General features: G+C 37.2%; 2 protein-coding genes across 4 annotated transcripts; one reads left to right on the top strand and one right to left on the bottom strand.

Annotated features, from left to right (window-relative positions):
* Positions 1-594: 594 nt before the first annotated feature.
* LOC110759111 (RING/U-box superfamily protein) lies at positions 595-8,887 on the top strand. 3 transcript variants are annotated; one of them, XM_088247005.1, is made up of 10 exons: positions 595-779; positions 1,802-1,931; positions 2,601-3,652; positions 4,492-5,167; positions 5,413-5,499; positions 6,895-7,095; positions 7,740-7,837; positions 8,083-8,182; positions 8,323-8,421; positions 8,547-8,887. In XM_088247005.1, exons 3-10 carry the CDS (start codon positions 2,604-2,606, stop codon positions 8,607-8,609), a joined length of 2,373 nt encoding a protein of 790 aa, XP_088103131.1. In that variant the 5' UTR covers positions 595-779; positions 1,802-1,931; positions 2,601-2,603; the 3' UTR covers positions 8,610-8,887. The 3 variants fall into 3 exon arrangements, with proteins under 3 accessions (XP_088103131.1, XP_021816836.1, XP_021816846.1); XM_021961144.2 differs by lacking the exon at positions 1,802-1,931 and having other exon boundaries at positions 596-779; XM_021961154.2 differs by lacking the exon at positions 1,802-1,931 and having other exon boundaries at positions 598-779; positions 5,416-5,499; positions 8,547-8,815.
* A 1,151-nt stretch (positions 8,888-10,038) lies between these two features.
* LOC110758980 (3-ketoacyl-CoA thiolase 2, peroxisomal) lies at positions 10,039-13,757 on the bottom strand. The gene is made up of 14 exons (XM_021960970.2): positions 13,569-13,757; positions 13,244-13,320; positions 13,011-13,095; positions 12,707-12,833; positions 12,526-12,624; positions 12,353-12,420; positions 12,138-12,245; positions 11,975-12,052; positions 11,740-11,869; positions 11,549-11,645; positions 10,868-10,991; positions 10,677-10,785; positions 10,514-10,597; positions 10,039-10,423 (listed from the first exon to the last, which is right to left on the bottom strand). Exons 1-14 carry the CDS (start codon positions 13,659-13,661, stop codon positions 10,314-10,316), a joined length of 1,389 nt encoding a protein of 462 aa, XP_021816662.1. The 5' UTR covers positions 13,662-13,757; the 3' UTR covers positions 10,039-10,313.
* Positions 13,758-13,958: the final 201 nt, after the last annotated feature.

Here is a 13,958-nt window from a genome sequence, read left to right on the forward strand (position 1 = left end):
GAGGGAGTTTAATTTTAATTTTTTATTCATATTTTAATTAATTTAATATATAAAAAAACCATTTTGCCTTTGCATTTAACAGAAAAGTTAACAAAATTGACGGTAGGACCATTTGTCCTAATGAAACTAAAGTTGAAAGATCACGGGAACGATTTTGGAAATTGAGAGACTCAAATGCAAATCGAGTCTAAGTTAAGGGACTAATAAAATGATTAACCTGAGAAATTATAATTGTTGTCCAACAACGTGACCCAAAGAATTTTTTTTTTTTTGTTGAAAACCAAGGTATCCCCGCGCGATTGCGGGACTAACCCTCGAGGTACTGTCGGGCGCAAAGCGGGGACCTCTCCCAACAAAGTCTGCTCTATTCACAAGCGCCTGGGATCGAACCCAGGACCTCTTGTTTAAAGGATCCAAGCCCCTTCCACTTGGACCAACTCCTGTTGGTGACCCAAAGAAATTGAAGTCTCTCTTTTCCTTTTCTTATAATTTTCTTTTTTCATGGGTTGGACGTTGGGGGCTGATTAGAGTGGGCCTCAGCTTCTCAAAAGGTCCGGCAGCTCGACCCACAAATTATGAGAAAGAAAACCCTAAAACTGACCCGACCCATTTCCGCCACTGAGGGAAGAGGGGTTGATGGGTGGTGGGTTCATCTTTCAACAGAAACGGATTTGGAGACGAGTTCCTGAGATCATCTTCCTCTTCCTTCTCTTCAAATTCTGGGGCTTTCTCTTTTAGATTTGAATCCACCACAACTAGAAGGATAACGATAACGTCAGGTTATTTTCTTCATTTTCTTTTATTTATTTTTTTTAAAATTATAATTGTTTCGGTTTAAGTTTTGCTTTGAAATTCAGAATTTTACGTTTCTTTCCTTCTGATTCATTCCTTCTTTCTCATACATTCCCATCGAGGTTCTTTGCCATCTGATTGCACTTTTTTTCAATAAAATTTTTAAACCTTGTCGTTAAATTTGGTATTATGTGTTTTATTGTAATTGTTTAATTCTAAGTTTTCTACGAAGGTCCTTGTTTTTTGGTTTTTTTGGGTGACTGGCGATAATGGAAGCGTATATCAATTTTTACTTCTGAATGTTCAATGTTTATAGATTAATTTTATAAAATTTATTTATTTTATCTGCATTAATCTCTGTTTATGTATCAAACTTGTTTATAATTTGTAATTTCTAGTGTCATGAAAAATATATATATATATATATATATATGCCAGTTATTTTGATATTCATTATCATCTGTTCTGAATTTTGTTATTTAGGAATGAATTATATGTGGTGGAATGCACATCACTTTATCTTTAACATAAAGGTTGAATTTTGAGTGTTGCCTCTTGATGATTTCTTTAATTGGGCAGCAGTGAAACTGGTATTACCATGAATTAAGTATTTCCATGGAGAAAGTAGATTTTTTTCTCTTGGATCCTTTATTTAATACAAGATAAGAAATATAGTTATTCCTTATACATGTTGTATCTGATCACTCCTTGAGATCTTTAATGGAATTCAATATCTTTTTTGGGGGTTCACGCCAGACCATTTGGGCTTGTAGGATCTGGGAGGTAGAACTCTCCTATTTATTAAACCCCATTCCTTGGGAAGGTCGGACTGATGATGACCATGTAATATTTCAAGCTGGGTCACTGAATTATTCTTAATTTCCTTGTGAAAAGAAATTAACTTTGATTGAACCCCTTTGAATTTTCAAGTTCATACTTCAGAGTGCCCTCTCCCAATTTTTACAAAGATATTGAATTTAATGGATCTTCAGCTCCTCTCCATTTGCAGTACCAAATGGAAGGGGCCTTTTAAATCTGAACCATAAAGTTCACTGGGGCCTGCCCCCAATACAGGGGTGCCCTCACGTTGGACAATTTGTATTCAACAACCGACCCTTCCATTCGCATGGAAAAGGAAGGTGAGCAATTTTCAAACTTCGTATGGTCCTCTGTTAACAGGAGTATGTAGTTTCTGTTTCCATCTTTGATACCTGTCAATTCTGTCACACAATCTTCTGTGCCCATGTTGTTCTATGTCTATTACCTCTTGATGTCTTCTTTTCATTTCCTTCTTCAGTATTTTTATACCATGTGTCACTTCTCTTACAATTTTGGTATCAGTTCTCTGAGTCCTTTCAAACAACTCCCTCCAATAATGTGTCCATTATTCACTTCTGGATCTTGTAGTGTACTTTATACAGAGACAAGAGTCCACACCATGTTGCTAAATTTGGCATAAAAATGGCAGTTCTCCATTCAGTAATAGTTATAAAAAAGAAAATGAAAAAGAGAGAGATATTTTTGACTTATGCTTTAGTAGGTGCTCAAATCATGTTTTGCTCACAGATGAGTATCTGCAAGCAAGTGGTATCAACTGAAACCTTTATTTTCTATTGCTTTTAGTAACATTTTTATTTATGCGTACTTCCTATTATGTATATAAGCTACAAACTTGCGTTTTTGCAACAAATTTTTGTCATAGCTAGAATTTTCTTATTATTGAGGGTGTTTTTTATTATATATTGACTAAATGTGAGTAGCTGGTGCTGAATGATTTAGTTTTGTACTCTTTTATGAAATTAATGCAGATTATGGAGGACATGGACATTGATCAGGTAGTGGATGTACCTGACACGCCTGATAGATTAGCTTCCAGACACATTAGTGGCAGGGAATCTGTTGGTAAAGTCTGTAATTCACCATTAGCTTGTGACTTGAGTAATCCAGATGTTGTGGATGAAAACTATGTGAATGGACTGAAGGTCAGAGGAAGGTTCGTCAGTGAAAATGGGCATAATAGAAGAATTGTTAGACATCCTCCGAGAAATCTTAGCAATCTCGATATTAAGAGTTGCAGCAACTCAAATGTTGATAATTCATCTGCTTCCCATAATGCTCACATCTTTCGGAGAGCAACAGTGGGCAAAAGCTCCAGTCATGAAGCCAAATATTCTACTGGAATTGAAAATATGGACGAAGGAAAGGCTATGACCATCAAAGTTCCTTCTAAATCATCTGCTTGCCATGAAAACACTAAATTTTTTGATTTAACCAAACACAATGGTTACACCCAATTAACGAAAAAGGTTTTTCCACATGTTGAATTGGAAGATCATGTTGCTGAAGACACAAGAAAAGGGCAAGTTGCGTCAATTGGCAGTTCTTCTGTAGATTGCATTTCAAGTCATGCGGAGAGATCCAGAAATGCTCCCAAGGGGAAAGAAAAAATAGATGATAGTACAAAGGGTTTTGGGTTAGCTGTGGCTCTTGACAAGGGGGTTGGTCTGTCCATTGATCCTGAACATAAAATGGGGCAACAAATGCCCGTTCCTCTTCATTCTGTTATCCAGCCAAGAGTCAGCGGCCAAAAAAGGTTGGTACGAAATGGGTGTATTTCCCCCCATAATATAGCAACAAGGACTAAACAGTTAGCTGAACAGCGTAGCAATAGTTCCAAGGATATTGAACAAAGTCACACAGGGAATGCAGATTCCAATGGTTCACCATATGTCATAGACATAAATGACATAGTTACTGAAGGCAATAATAGTGGAAGACTGAAAGGGAAAGGGAAAGGTGTAATAATTCATTCTCCTACACCTAAGGCGAATAATGCAAGAATTATTCGTACATCAGGCAGGTAATTTGTTCAATATGGTATTTTCTTGGTTAGATGCTCTTAAATATATGTTTTAGTTATGTCTTTTCTTAATGAGTAAGTTAGAATTACATTTCAATATCTGGTTTCAAGAAGGTTGAAGAATTTAGAGGGTTGCTGACTGTTGGTTTGCAAATTTCGTTTCATTTTGGTTTACTTATATAAGAGTGATATGACGAGGGGTTTGTTTATGAGATCTTCATAACCTTAGCCTTTTATTTCATTGGTATTGGTGAGAGCACCTAAGTGCCCTCCCCCCTGGCCTGAGAGGAAGAAGTTACGGTTGAAATGATGGTGTCCTGTAGTTTTTTTCTCCTAACTACGGGGTTTGTGTCCTTGCAAGCACTTTTTCACAATCTATTCGGGAACGTTGAAATTAATATATTTCCACCTTCTCTTATAAGGTTGAGAAACGAGTAACACAGGGTTGTGATAAATGGGTACTGGAGTGTTATGGTTTGGTTGTATAAAAATTGCACTCACGTTTGAAATTTAATAACTTCTCCATGGCTTTTAATGTATATATGTGTGTATATATATATATTATATTTCTAAAATTTCCTGATGTGACAAACCGCATGATATGATATTTTTCTCTCTTCAAGATTTTTGGGCTTTCATCTTATAAACCGGATGAAGTCTTTGACAAAAATAACAAGATGTGTCACCATCTGACAGCATGAAGAATTTCTTTTTTCTTTTTTTTGTTTTTTTTTTTCTGCTTGATTGTTGTTTCCAACGGTGTTTATTGATTAGCTTATGTCTATTGTCCGTTTTAATAACCATTATCTTGACCTTATGACATGGTATGTTTTTTGCAGCGGTCTTGTGAATAATAATAAAGAAGCTAATGGAATATGGGATGCCAGTAGCAATATTTCTGGACGCTCTGAAGGACTAGGTGGTTGGAGAAGTACACATAATCGTTCAAGTCAAATAGATTATTTCTTGCCTGATTCCACTGAGCCTCTTCCCAGGAGAACTAATGGTGTTGGGAACTTTGTCAATCAACATCAAAACAGAGTAGAGAGGAGAGATACCAGGAGTCGAGGAAATCGAAGGACTGAAGATGATGTGGCAGAAGAACTGAATGCAACTCAAAAAGCTTCAGGACTTGTGTCTGAGCTGGACCGGATACCTGGGTCATGTCATGCAGCAAAGACAGTTACTAAAAGGCAGAGGAAACAGGGATTAAGTTTGGGAAATCATGCTGAATGCTCTACATCGGTGTCTGGGGACTCAGATATTCTTTTTCTTGGTTCATCTGAAAATTCAAAATCATCTAGGATCCAGAGACCTCAATTTCAGGGAATGTCAAGTCGAGTTATTGAGGTTGATGACTTATCACCTGCTGCAGGGCACTCTGTGCACCAAGGCATTGATTCCGTGAATGATGATTCCAATGCTAGGGCAAGACAACTAGAAGCAGATGAGATATTGGCTCGTGAACTCCAGGAGCAATTATATCATGAGGTGCCTATCAGTGGAGGTGGCGAGGTTAGTGCATTTTAGGCAACCGTGTTGTATTTGTGTGTGCATATTTTTCTATATAGTATTGGCCATGGTTTACAAGAACATTCTGTAGTATTGATAAGAGGGGGAAGGGTTAAGGATGTACCCGGAACCTTGGACATATAATAGTTCCGATTAGAATCTCTTTAGAAAGAGGATCTTTATGTGTGCAAGTGGACATTTGTATGCTTCTCCTTGACTGGGTGTTTTACATCTGTTTCTCATTGTAGCAGATTGATGAACATCTGGCGTGGGCACTGCAGCAGGAGGAGAATGCTTCAAATACTTCCAGAGGAAGTCACAATTTATCACATCGTGTGAGTGGGCCTCTTTATTCTCTGTAACTGTTGATAACATGATTTGCAAATTAAAAATGCACTTTTGGTGACTTTCACATAATTATTTCTAAATATTTTGATGCACATGGTCATGGAACACAAGATACCCTATCACAGAGACATGAATGGCTCATTATCCTGCTGTGCCAGAGGCTCAGGCCTCTGTTCCTAGAATTGAAAAAAATAAAATGGTGTATCTTTTCTATTCCATGATATTTTCTTTTTCCTTTTGGTTCGGCTTGTGGACTTTTTACTGGGGAAGTATGGATGATTATAGAGATTGGTTTCTATTATATACCATGAGCTGTAGCTTGATTTCGGCTTTTTAAGTGACTTGCCTTTATCCAGAAATAGGAAATAGCTTTTGCCCTAGAATGAAAGTCTTGTTGTCAAACCAGTCAGTTCAAGTCAGTTAGGACCATATATTTTACTCAAAAAGCCATCTTTACAGTTGAATCGTCAATTCAAACTGGTTGCCATCTTTATAGTGTCTTTTACTCCTTTAAAGCCTAATATTTCTCTCTAACCGTAAGCACCGAATAAATCATAAAATGAGTATCTTCCAAACTGGTGAATCATAGTTTTGCACAAATTTTCCATGCTATCTCATTATTGTATTCCAGGTTGAATTTGGTATCACCTACTAAACTCACCAATCTCAACCGTTCATGAATTTGTGCATGAAGTGCCCATTTGGGACCCATGTAACCCTGTGCAAAGGACAATTAAGATTTTTTACATTATAGGAATTGTATTTTTAGACAGTGATACAAAGATGAGCAACAAATTTTTCCTAACCTTTAAACATGTCGCATTAATTAACCATATTTCTCCCTGGGCTCAAAATATTGTCATATATTAGGATCCTTTTACGAGTATATAATAAAAATCTGTCTCCCTCCACATATGCTTTGTAATGTTTCTCAAGAGTCTTCAGATGACATGCCAACACTGAGACACCTTCAATTTGGAATCACGCATGCATCTCCTATTAACAGCTTTCATAGTATAAACCCCATCTTTGTGTGTGTTTCTCAGACATTAGTTCCAGAAGCCAACTTTTGTAGATATTGCAGAAGAATTAGAAGGTCTGTTTAAGATGATAAGTGTCATGAATGCCATATTAGGGAGATCTCAATGATTAAATAAAACTAAATGCATTGTTATTTTGTGTGCTGTATATTTTGATGCTCATGGTCGAGGAAGATGTATATTTTGATGCTCATGATCTTTATTGATGTTAGATTAATTTTTGTCAAAATCAATGATTTTGTTTCTTGGCAAATGGACACTTGTTTCTCTATATAATGAGTATGATTTTTGTTGTTTGTTAGCAGTATTGTGTATTCTTATTTTGTTTCTTATGTTTTGTAGAGAGGCTCAACAATCTTGCATTCGAATAGACAATCGCGGCCAGAGTCTTTTCAAAACCATTCCAATAGGAGAGGAACCCAGGCTCGAGTTGCTACCTCGTCTAGAATGGCACAGTTAAGGACTCGCTTTCGCAACCAGTCTCCTAGAGTATCAACTAGAGGAAGAAATATGCGATTTCCTTTGGACATGGATCTAGACATGGTATCTCGCCCTTTTATTTCTTTGAGCCTGTTTGATAAAGGTTTTTTGGTTGTTTTTTTAAATAAAAAAATTAAAGAGAGAGGGAGATAAGAAAGATAAGGGAGATAAACAATTAAGGGAGGGAAGCCATTTGGTTGTTTTTATTTCTATTATTTGCAAGTGTACAAAATTCCATGAACCTTGGATGGTGTCTGTGTATAAGTCACTTATTTGACAAATGTTTTTTGGAAGGAAACAAACTTTATTGCATATGGGATGAAAAGGAAGAGGGAGGAATTTTTTCAGTCCTACATCAGCCGCCCCTGCGTGTATTCCTATTATCCTCACTTATCCTGGACCAAATTCTTGTCTAAGATTGCTAGTCCATTCATTGTTGTGACACCAAAGATGAATTAGATTATTATTCAATTTATTTGTGTAATCTCATCCTTATACTTTTTACTAAATGAGAATCAAAAGTTCAAGAAAGACATTAGAACTTATTCCATAGTTCAGAGGGGGCAATATGCGAATTTAGAATTCTACTTTAACATCCAGATATAGTTGAATATTTAATCAAAGATTACCTCTCTGTCAAGTTGCAGTCAAGACTAAGTTTCCCCTAGTTTTTTCGTTATAATTCTAATTTCTGCTTTCTGATGCAGAGACTTAATATATTAGAAGCTATAGAGGCAGCATTTGATGACCTTGGTGAGGTGGGACTGGATAATCGCATGCTTCGAGTTCAGAGGGATTTTAATGAGTAAGATTTTAGTCTATTTATCAGTTCATGGCCTTGCTTATTCTCATCTGGGGCCTGTATCTTGTTAGAGGAAAAAATGATACTTGATTTATCCAATGGCTTCATACATTCATTAAGAGCGACTGGCATGATTAATTATATTGTGGGTTTGGTTGCACACTCGAAGCATATTATTCTTTTTTTTTTTTTTACTGCAAAATCTCAATTCAGATTCATCTTACCTTTTGCCTCTTCATGTCTTGCAGCAATGATTATGAGATGTTGTTGGCACTCGATGATAATAATCATCAGCATGCTGGTGCAACAGTTCATCAAATTAATAATTTGCCACAATCTACAGTACAGGTAGGTAAAGTAGAAGTTGAACAAATATAAAGACTATAACCTGTTTGCTTTTGTGCTTCTTGTGGTGGGGCATTTACCCAGCCATCAGATCCGCTTATTTACCTGCTATAAAATTTTGTTTTCGGTTGCTTTGTTTGCAGAGTGATGCCTCAGAAGAAGCCTGTGCAATTTGTCTTGAAACTCCCACAATTGGAGAAACAGTTCGCCATCTTCCTTGCTTGCACAGATTTCACAAAGATGTAGGGACTCCCATTCTTGTGTGGTTAGCTTTTTCCTTGCAAATGAAGCCATCAAATGTCTTACTCTTTTGTTTTTGTTGGTTCCCCCTCCCTCTCCCTGTCTCTTTCTCCCATTTCATTTTCAGTGCATTGATCCATGGCTCGGTAGAAGAACTTCATGCCCAATTTGTAAGTGTTCGATCACATAGTTTGCGCTGTGATTCACTGCCCAGGCCATCTTCTGAAAAGAGTGTCTTAATACTGCAAGCAGTATCCTTTTGGAATCATGGCAATCCGTGATTCAATTTTCGGTTTTCTCATTGAAGTTGTGGTAGCAGAAATTAAGAATTTGTTGAAGTGGAAACAATGTGCATAATTAGATTTTCATATAAGAGAGCTCAAGTTTACCTGTCTATCTTGTTTAGTTAATTTTTTGTGGTTTCATGTTCGGCATAGAATAAAGGCTGCAGGCTTTCATTACTGGCTAGATACGCACTCGACTTGTGGTTCTTGGGATGCCCTGCACAGGTGAAGGTTGGGTAGTGTCATATTACTACCAGTCAATGAATGGATTTTTAAAAATACACATGAACTTGTCATGTGAAATCGTCAATTGCATCTGTGGTATTCCTAGGGTTTATCTGCACCTTTTACAGCTCCCACCAAATTGGGGTCTTTGTGCAGGAAACCAATGTTTTGCCTCAAATGCATTAACTTTAAAGCAGTTTTGTGTGCAAGCCTTCCATGCATTAACTTAGACCTCATGGATATCAGTCAGAAAATCTACTCCCGTTAAGAAATCTAGGTTTCTTCTCTCTCTTCATGATCCCGATAATCTAAAATTATAATCAATATTAAGTTAAACTTTGTACTAATTAGATTAGAGTAAAGTGGCAAAACAAAAAAAGAATAATAGTTTAATTGCTGAGAATAAGTTACTTGTTCATGTATTGATGCTTGTTTGTTCAGCAGAATATTTTTGATGAATTGGAGGCTTCTATCGATATAGAATGACTGTAGATATGATTGAAATCCCACACAACCATTACTTTAAAATCATCTGATTGGTCCCTTAATGGATCATTTTAAAATCATTCATACTCTAATACGTCATGTCAAAGGCAAATAAGCGAGTGGCCAGGCCTTAATAAGTAATTTTCTATGGAAAGCCGCAAACAAGAAAATGATTTTAGATTATCAGCTTTCAAAAACTCATGGCTGCAGTATAGAAAGGAGAATTCATTTCAGATTACCAGGCAGGTGACAATTATGCTCATGTTGCCATCATCATAGTTTTCATTACTTACTACTAGTAACCGGGCAGTGTACTCGAATTCGGAATTTTTGCTGTTTTAATATTGGAAAGAGAATACCGCTAGAGTAAGTGTGTGTTAGTGCGTTAACATAAAAAGACAGAGACGAGGAGAACAAATTCTTTATTTATTTAAGAATACTCTAGGGGAGAGCTATGGGAAAGTAAATGGATGGTTAGAATAGAATGAACGAAGATAGCAAATTAGCAATAGCACGTGAAGAGGTGTTGGAGGCATCAAAATGAAAATATGGTCCAGAATTGATAACTAAGACATACAAGTAACTGCTTTGTGTCTGTTATCTCGTGCAGGCAAACGAAAAAAGTACTGTTCAACTAAATATTTATGTGTAATGGATTGTATAATATAATTCTGGTATACAAACATTGGAGATCAAAACTGCTGATCACCAAATACATGCTATGATTTTCGATTAACCAAAATATTATTGAGAGGAATTTCAAGGATGAACAAGGATCTGGGGATTCAACTCCCCAATGTAGAGAGATGAAGCAATCTTATCGCATCGCTTCACTATGATTTTCAGTCTCAGGACTCTCAATCATACATTATTGATACGAATGCAATGGGCAAGTCCTTCTACCTAGCATCCTTGGATAAATGATCGAGGGATTCGACTTTCCGAGCATTGCAGAGCTCGTCAGTGCTGTCCCCCGTTTCGAAAACAGCTGCTGCCCCCATCCCTGTGCCTGCATTTTCCATATAAGATCCATTACCAACATTTTCAATGGACAGTATCAATGTTTGTGTGCACACAAGAGGGGGGAATCAAGGTTTACCTATGCACATAGAGATCACTCCAAAGCGGCAGTCCTTCCCACGACGCTTCATCTCATGCAATAAAGTGGCAACCGCACGCGCACCTGCAACAATCAAATGAGGTTTCAATACACACCAAAAAAACGGAGTAGTACAGTCAATGCTAAGTAGAAAATATAATACCTGTTGCACCAAGTGGATGTCCAATGGCAAGTGCACCTCCATTCACATTGATCTTTTCTGGATCAAGTCCCAACTTGTTACGGCAATATACATATTGGGATGCAAAAGCCTGCACAGTTGAGCATTTTCTATGTCATTTTATATTCACAGGGCCTAAAATCATATGTAGAAACTTAACTGCAATTTAATACCTCATTTATCTCAAAAAGATCAATATCATCAAGCTCTAAACCAGCAGCCTTGACTGCAGCTGGAATTGCAACAGCTGGACCAACACCCATGATGGCTGGATCCACACCAACAGCAGAGAAACTCCTGCACAATGAAGAAGAGGGCAATATTTATAACATTCAAACACTTGTGTCAGATATTTCAGATTACCCTGGGAGGCAACACATTAAACAGATGATAACATCGAGGAAAATATTGAGAAAACTTCATTCTCTTTGCCAACTATGATACCACACTACAAGGTCGTAAGTACAGAGGAATTGTAGATCCAATGTCAACAGGGAAACCCCGAAATGCTACGATCCTTTTGATCATTGGCTTTCTTTTTTCGGTCCATAGATCCTTTTGATTTGCTTAAAGTGAAAGAAACTTATTCTATTACACAAGTACAAAGACCCAAGTAATTTAGTATACCAAAGAAAAATTGATCGTCTGAACATCATGGTTCAAAGCTTTGGAGTAGATATTAGGAAGCAAGTTTATAAAGCATGCTGATAGCAATAAACAAATGAACCCCAAGGTGTTCATCAGAGGTATGGACAAGTTTCTGAGCATACATGTTGAAAAACCAAGGGTAGCCTCCCATGACAAAATCAACTCCCTCCTGTCAAATAGATGCACGACATCAAGGAGTTGCATACCTGAATACACCAAGAATTGGCAATCCTTTTCGCTCAGCAATACTTCTCTTCATCAAGAGAACAGCTCCAGCACCATCACTAACTTGACTAGAGTTACCTAAACGGGTGCACCAAATATGAAATGAAATGGATTCAATAATGCGATACTTTATTTTAGAAAAGGAAATGATGCATCATCAGTAAAAACGTACCAGCAGTGGTGCTCCCATCTTTCTTAAACACAGGCTTCAACTTTGCTAGGTCTGCCAATGTTGTGTTCCGAATCCCATCATCAACAGAGATTGTAACAGGTTTCTCCTCACCAGATTTTGGGTCAACAATCTATTTTAATTCAATGAAATCAGTAATACATAAAAGATCAGGCATGCCCTTGCACACGTGCATGCAAACATTATCTGCCAAATCTGCAATCAAATTTTATATTACCTTGGTCGCCACAGGGATGATTTCATCTTTAAATTTACCAGTGGCAGTAGCAGCAGCTGCCTTCCTATGAGAGTCGACCTAACAACATATAATTAACAAAATCACTAACATAGACAAACCAGAGTACAATTTAATACCAGACTGAAAGATTTATCCAACTTACAGCAGCTTGATCTTGCTCCTGCCTAGAAACACCAAAGCGATGCGCAACATTTTCTGAGGTGACTCCCATAGGAAGAAGGCAATTCTGGGCCTGCTCAAAGATCTTCACCTGACCACAGTGCAAATTTCGGTAGACTCTTAGAACCCTGTCAAAAATAGCATTTCTGCAAGAAAATATGTTTCTAAAAGAAAAACAAGTGCAAGAAGAATGTATACTTTAGGATTAACTGATCCTTCCCATGCCATTGGATTTGCGGTCATGGATTCCAACCCAGCTCCAATTCCTGTATGAAATAATCCGAGAAAAAGGGAAATTAAAGCTAAGGATACTTGTCTGAAGTGAACTAGTTCTGAGACAATTTATAAAAAAACCATCGATAAACACTGACCAATATCATAAAATCCTGCTCTTATAGATGCAGCTACATCAGCAACTGCCTGAAGCCCAGATGAACATTGTCTGTTCACAGTTCTAATTGGCACAGTTTCTGCACATTACAGCCATCATGTGGATGAATAACAAACCATGACATTCTCAAGGATCATTAAATTTTCTAAAAGGGTACATACCAGGGAAGCCAGCATAAAAGGCAGCCATCCTGCATTCACTAGCTCTTTGAGATCCTGGAGCTAACACCGTACCCACAACAATATCCCCAACCTCACTTGGGTTGAGATTGGATTTCTCTATAACTGCCTATAGCAAGGCAATCATCGTTTCAGTGAGAAACGAATAGTTATTTTTATCAGTTGAAGATATAAATAGTTTATGAGATAGAATATAAACAAACAAAGAAAAAAGCTTTAGAATTCTTTCCACCAAACTTCACTAGAACCAAAGCAAAGCGAAAATTACGAAACTTGTATAACCAACCTTCAAAACAGGTGCAAGAAGATCATCAGCATGAGTATCTTTGAAGCCCCCACGTTTAGCCTTGCAAATTGGAGTCCGATAAGCACTGCAAGACACCAAAATTATATATATATATATATTTTAAAACTCAAACTTACTATAAAAAGCACAATTTACAAATATCAAAGGCTTGATGTAAATACACAAAATTGAAATGAACTGAGGAGCATCATTTGCAAAACGAAACAACTTACGCTACGATGACCACATCATCTCCAAAGATATTTGTCCTTGCATATGCAGCGCTATCCCCAGCCACACACGCCGATGCCTGATACCCAATATACCCAATACACCCAATACAAAAATCTCATTAAAAATGAGGAATTGAGACCAAATATACAAAATTGAAACAACCAGTGACTCGAAAAAAGAGAGAAAGCAATTGCTTTTCAGCCTTCGAGAGATTGAATTGAGCTCGAGTTCAATCGAGATCGGATGTTCGTTATTCAAAGCGACTGAAAGCAAATCTTTAAAATATTTCAATCAAATGAGTAAGAAGAAGAAAGAGAGGCTTACGGAGAGAGAAGAAGAGTCAGTGCCATGAAGAGAAGAGGAAGAAGGTCGAAGGTGGTCGAGCAGAACTCGTTGCCTGTTGAACGCTTTCTCCATTTTGGTGTGTACGTGTGAAACTCAGAAATTGGAAATTGGATTAGACGCTAAGACAAGCAAATGAAGAGTGCGTGTGGGTTTATATATATATATATATATATAGAGTAAGGCCGCCTCGGTCCTCGGGCTGGGCGGTTAGATCTGTCTCAGACTCTCAGCTAATACAAACAAAAGGCGACTCAATTTTACAAAATTATGAAATGGATTTTTCTTCGTTTTTCTTTACCTTATCTTTTTATCTTTTTTTAGTTTTGTTTTTCGCTCCACGATGATGACAATTTGATGATCAAGACTCAG

The sequence above is a fragment of the Prunus avium genome, chromosome 1, assembly GCF_965620075.1.
Source record: "Prunus avium chromosome 1, drPruAviu1.hap1.1, whole genome shotgun sequence".
Lineage (NCBI taxonomy): Eukaryota > Viridiplantae > Streptophyta > Magnoliopsida > Rosales > Rosaceae > Prunus > Prunus avium.